The following is a 5,045-nucleotide window of genomic DNA, read 5'->3' as shown; positions in this document are numbered from 1 at the left end:
ATCAAGGTGTAAGTCTATAAAACTATAAATTGACTCACATTCTCCACAAGTAGGGGGAGATAAAACTTGGATATGAATTCAAGAAAGCTCTACGTGATGATCGAAATTAACAACTATTGCCAAAAATGCCGTCTAACTATCATTGCACAATTATCATGTCTTGAGCACCATCGCTCAACTATGTCCTCTCAACCATTATCATCTAATTATCATTGCCCAAATACGATCTCTTAACTATCATTTTTTGGCTACATTCCCCCACAAACTTTTTCATAGCTTGCAAGGTTGATGCATGCTAACAACAAATGTCATCGCTATTAAGGTTGGTGTATGTTATTGACATCATCTTCGATTCTCAATGTCAACAAAAAGATCATACCATACCTCTCTCTAGTCTCCAAAAAACACATAAAACATACACAAACAATGTAAAAAAAATAACTCATATCACAAAGCTCTTGCAACTTCCACTATAAAATTTATCTTTTATAGTTCATGTCTACTATATTGAATAAGAATCTTCCATAATTATAGGGATGAACATCATTCGTAATATATAACATACTCATAGTGAAATCATTTCAACTAAGTCAGAGCCCGCAATTTTTTTTTCTTTTTCCGAGTTTTTCTTGTAAAACCTTTAATCTCTTACAACTTTCTTTAATATATGTGTTTAATCTTTGTAAAAAAATAAGATGTGAAGCACTCTCTATTACCATGAATATTATAGCTCGCAACAAAGTTGTATACATCATATGCAAGGAAGTAAATCTTTAAAAAAATTTAAGAAGACTTCTTAAGTTTTATTTGGGACGGCTTTTTTAATGCTTATTGAAGTAATTTTTTAGTACAAAAATTAAAAAACTGCTTCAAGAAGCAGTAAAAAAACCGTCCAAACGAAGCTTAATGGGCAACGAAATTTTAAAAGCCACACTTCAGTGCATAAATGGAAAAAGCATTCTTAAGAAATAATAAATGTCCAAACATAACGTCAGGTAAATATTACTGATACGTTACTGATAGAATGCCGAAGACCACATCAGAACAGAACGCAAAAGATAATAGAAAAGAAAAACAATTTACTTTCATCATATTAAAGAAAAGCTAAGCAAACTAGCAAAGGCTTAAGCTTTACTCTTTACATAGAAAATAAACAAAAGTCGGTGGCATTAAATGCCATCGCCACGACGCCACTCATCCTCCGGTAGCTCCGCAGTCTCCATCCCAACACTCCCGTCGGTAGCTGGTATGTCATTTTCCCTCTATCAGAATATCTATACTTATTAAAATTTAATTAAAATAAATTTTCAAATTATTAAATTTATTTTTGGATGAGTATATGCTCATTTCAAAATAAATTTAATGAGTTTAAACTTTATTTAATTAAATTTAAATAGAAATATTCTGGCTCAAAATTTCCCCAAGGATGCTCTGCTTTGCCTCTTTCCTCTTTATTGTTCTTGTTTTATTAATGGTAATCTTCCTACTTTGTTCGCCGTTACTTTCCCATTTATTATCGTACTCCGTTGAAAAATAACACAAATTACAATCTGAAGGAGAGATCACATGATCGAGCAGGCTGATGGCTCTTCCTCGCAGATGAATTTGCAAGTTCTGCAACCATCATAGCATGGCGCAGCACAAGTTGGAACCACCGGCGGCGCCGGCGGAGGCTCTGCAGCAGGCTTGCATGTGCACCAGCCATGGCATCCGCATACTGGAACGGAAGGCCAAACCGTAGGATAGGGGTACGGGTACGGGTACGGATATGGGTACGGATAACATGGAGGATCGGGCTTTGATGGTGCGGGCGGGGGTGGTGGTTTCGCTGGCTTCGGTGCAGGCTCGGGAGCTGGTGGAGGCGGAGCAGGTTTGGGTTCGGGTTTTGGTGGTGGTGGTGCGGGTTTTGGTGGTGGTGCGGGTTCGGGTGGAGGCGGAGCAGGTGGAGTCGGTTTATCGGGTTTGTTCTCCTTGATCTGAATATCCTTGATGACCTTGCAGGCTTTGCAGCAGAGCTTCTTGGAAAGCTTCTTGGGATCGAATGGGCCGGAGACGAGCACTATGCCCTCTTTTTCATTGTACACCACAGATTGAATGTTTTCTCGATCTCAAAGAAATCAATTCATAATTCGTCAATTTATGAAAAAAAATAGCTGATGATAGGGTTTCTTTTAGAGATAATTAGAAAATGATTGTTGATATGAAGTAGGAGCTTCTTACCTTGGAGTTTGCAGAGTACCTTCCTAATTTTCTTGGAGCAGATTGTGCATTCAAGATCTACTTTGAGAATTAAAGTTGAGATCTGCAACAACAAGATACAATGTGTAAAGAATTTTTCTCACAATAATAAGAGAAATTGCGTCCATGCGAGAGAGAGAGAGAGAGAGAGAGAGAGAGAGAGAGAGAGAGAGAGAGAGAGAGAGAGAGATTTTCACAGAGAAGGAGAAGAAATTATATGGAGGAGTTTGATAGCCTAATCGATCCATGGGATGGAAATTCAAATCATTTTGTGCTAAGAAGAAAGACATTACAGAAAATAAAAACAGTGGAGAGGGAAATTTTCACCTTCTCTGCCATTTTTCGGAGCCAGTTATCCAAAATGTGGGGAGTGGGGGGGAGAGAGAGAGGAGAGTGGTTAGCTTGTAGCTAGTGATAAGTGCGAATGGAAAACACCACTCCTTTTAAAGAGCGACACGCACCACCTCCAAAAGCTGGCCGTCGAAATTCTTGATTACTGGGGTGTACAAAGGTTAATTTAGTTGGTATATTATCATATTCTTGTCCAAAAATATGATTCAGAATTAATTTTTTTAAATGGTGGTGAGGCCTTTAGCATTTTATGATGTATAATATTAATCATTAAAAGAGAACCATAAAAGTAAATTAAGTATTATAGAGATGAGGATGTTGATGTGGATGAGTAGTTTTATATTCAGAGACATAGTGCAAAATGAGTATATGCGTGTAAATGTTGAAGTAGTACTAGTGGCCGGTAAGATTAGAGAGAGTCGAAGATTAGAGAGAGTCGTCTTAGATGATTTGGCCAAATAAATATTTGTCTCGTTAGGGAAGTAAACTAAGTAGCAAACACAAACAAAAAAAGAGAAAATGCAAAAAAAAAAAAAAAAAAAAAAAAAAGGGTTTAAAAAAAAAAAAAAAAAAAAAAAAAACAACAGGATTTAACATGAAATTTTTTGAAAACGGTAAAAAAACCACATAGCCACGTCACAATAAGAAATTCACTATGAAAATTGGAAGAAATTTGTACATCTCTTTTTCTCTCACTTTCTCCTTATCTCTCTTGACTATTGCACAATTCTCATATATAAATAAACAAATAGAAACTCACTAAAACCACCAAAGAATGCAACCATTAATGGAAAAAAAAAATTATACTGTTCTCCTCGCAGCACCGCGGTGCTTCAATCTCCGTCTTCAGTTTGTTTGACAATGACGCATCACTAGGTCTAAAGTTCCACAACACTCCGCTCTCTATCAGTCTCCAAGCAAACTATATAGGTGAAACGAAGCAGGGAGAGGACTCTGTGCAACTCCCCAACAAGCTCAACCGATGGAATTGAGGTTCGACAACTCGATTGATCGACACAATCATATTCCACACAAAACTAACAGGTTTTTCAATGACCTGATTAGAAAAATAAATGTAATAAATCTAGCCTATGTTAAGAAATGTAGAGGTACACTTAAAAAGGATTAGAAATGGACTTTTTAATTAAATTTAAATGAAAATTTAATTCTTAATAAGACACAATGAAGAAAAAAATTCATGCAGCTAACCCCACGTAGTGGGATAAAGTTTGTTGCTGTTGGTTTTTGTAATATAGTATTAATTATGTATATATTGCATATTTAAAACTATATTGCATTTATATAATATTAATATATCAAATGCATTGTTTGGTTGGAGTAAAAAGAAATGCAATGTAAAAAGAATGCATTATTTTTTTCTTTTTTGGTATTTGGTTGAAAAGTGTGTAAAGTAAAATCATAATGTATTAGGAACTCTCCCAAATGCAACTTATTTTAAGAGTAAATGAAACCAGTTCAAATCGAGTAAAAAAAATAGTTCATGAGCTCGAGAGAGAAACTCATGGTAACCATTGTTCATTTCTTCCTCCATTATCGCAAGAACCATTATCGTTTTTCCTCCATCATCGTTTAAGGTGCTCGCTCGCAGTGAATGTAACTATTTTTCTCCCTTCCTCGTGCTTCTTTGGCCAAATCCCATAAATTTTTGTTGCTCGTATCTTCAACTAAATCCCATAAATCTGCATAAGAGGAAGACTGTCAGGTTTATATCATTCTATCCGCAGCATCCGGAGAGAATATGATAGATGTAAATACATCTTAGCACCCACTAATGCTTAGCTTGGTTGGTGAGCGAGTACGGTTGGGAACCCCCTATCTTATGCTCGATTTCTCTCGAGGGGCAACACCTCTTAAGTGAGACTCAATCAAGTACTGCTGGCCAGGACATTTATGAGGTGGGTGACTCTTCTAAGTCAGCGAGGATTAATCACGACACCAAATACCCTTTCAAAAATGACAACGGATGAATACTCAGTTCATTACGTTGTTGGGAAAGATCCAAAGCAACCAGGCAAAGGAAGAAAACAAACTATCTCCGACTCATCCAAGAAACCTGCTAAGGGAAAGCAGAGTAAAAAATCCCAATCCCTTCATACTTCCTGATGTCCTTTCCCACTATTGGTACGTGGAACATTAGGGGTTTCAACCACTCAGATAAAGTCCTTAGCTGCAAACAGCTTATTAAGTCTTTTAAGCTTGATCTGTTATGTCTTTTGGAGACCCGTATTCGCTCCTCCTCTCTCTCGGACGCTTTTTTTGATTCATTTCATACCCTCTTCCAGAATGAATTAAGCCTCCATAATTTCCATTTGACTTCCTCAGGTCGTATTTGGATCAAATGGGATTCTAGCAAACTCAATTTTACTCCCAATCTGGTTACACCGCAAATGATTAATGGTAATGTTTTGGTTGGTAACTGCTTCCAGTTCCAAATT

At 36.7% G+C, this 5,045-nt stretch overlaps 1 protein-coding gene across 1 annotated transcript; it reads right to left on the bottom strand.

Annotated features, from left to right (window-relative positions):
- Nucleotides 1-1,042: 1,042 nt before the first annotated feature.
- LOC110094385 (protein PYRICULARIA ORYZAE RESISTANCE 21) lies at nt 1,043-2,726 on the bottom strand. The gene is made up of 3 exons (XM_020819613.2): nt 2,566-2,726; nt 2,221-2,302; nt 1,043-2,107 (listed from the first exon to the last, which is right to left on the bottom strand). The coding sequence occupies exons 1-3, from the start codon at nt 2,575-2,577 to the stop codon at nt 1,563-1,565; spliced, it is 639 nt and encodes a 212-aa protein (XP_020675272.1). The 5' UTR covers nt 2,578-2,726; the 3' UTR covers nt 1,043-1,562.
- Nucleotides 2,727-5,045: the final 2,319 nt, after the last annotated feature.

The sequence above is a fragment of the Dendrobium catenatum genome, unplaced genomic scaffold (genome assembly GCF_001605985.2).
Source record: "Dendrobium catenatum unplaced genomic scaffold, ASM160598v2 fragScaff_scaffold_506, whole genome shotgun sequence".
Taxonomy (NCBI): Eukaryota; Viridiplantae; Streptophyta; class Magnoliopsida; order Asparagales; family Orchidaceae; genus Dendrobium; species Dendrobium catenatum.
This window is presented reverse-complemented; position numbering and strand designations above follow the sequence as displayed.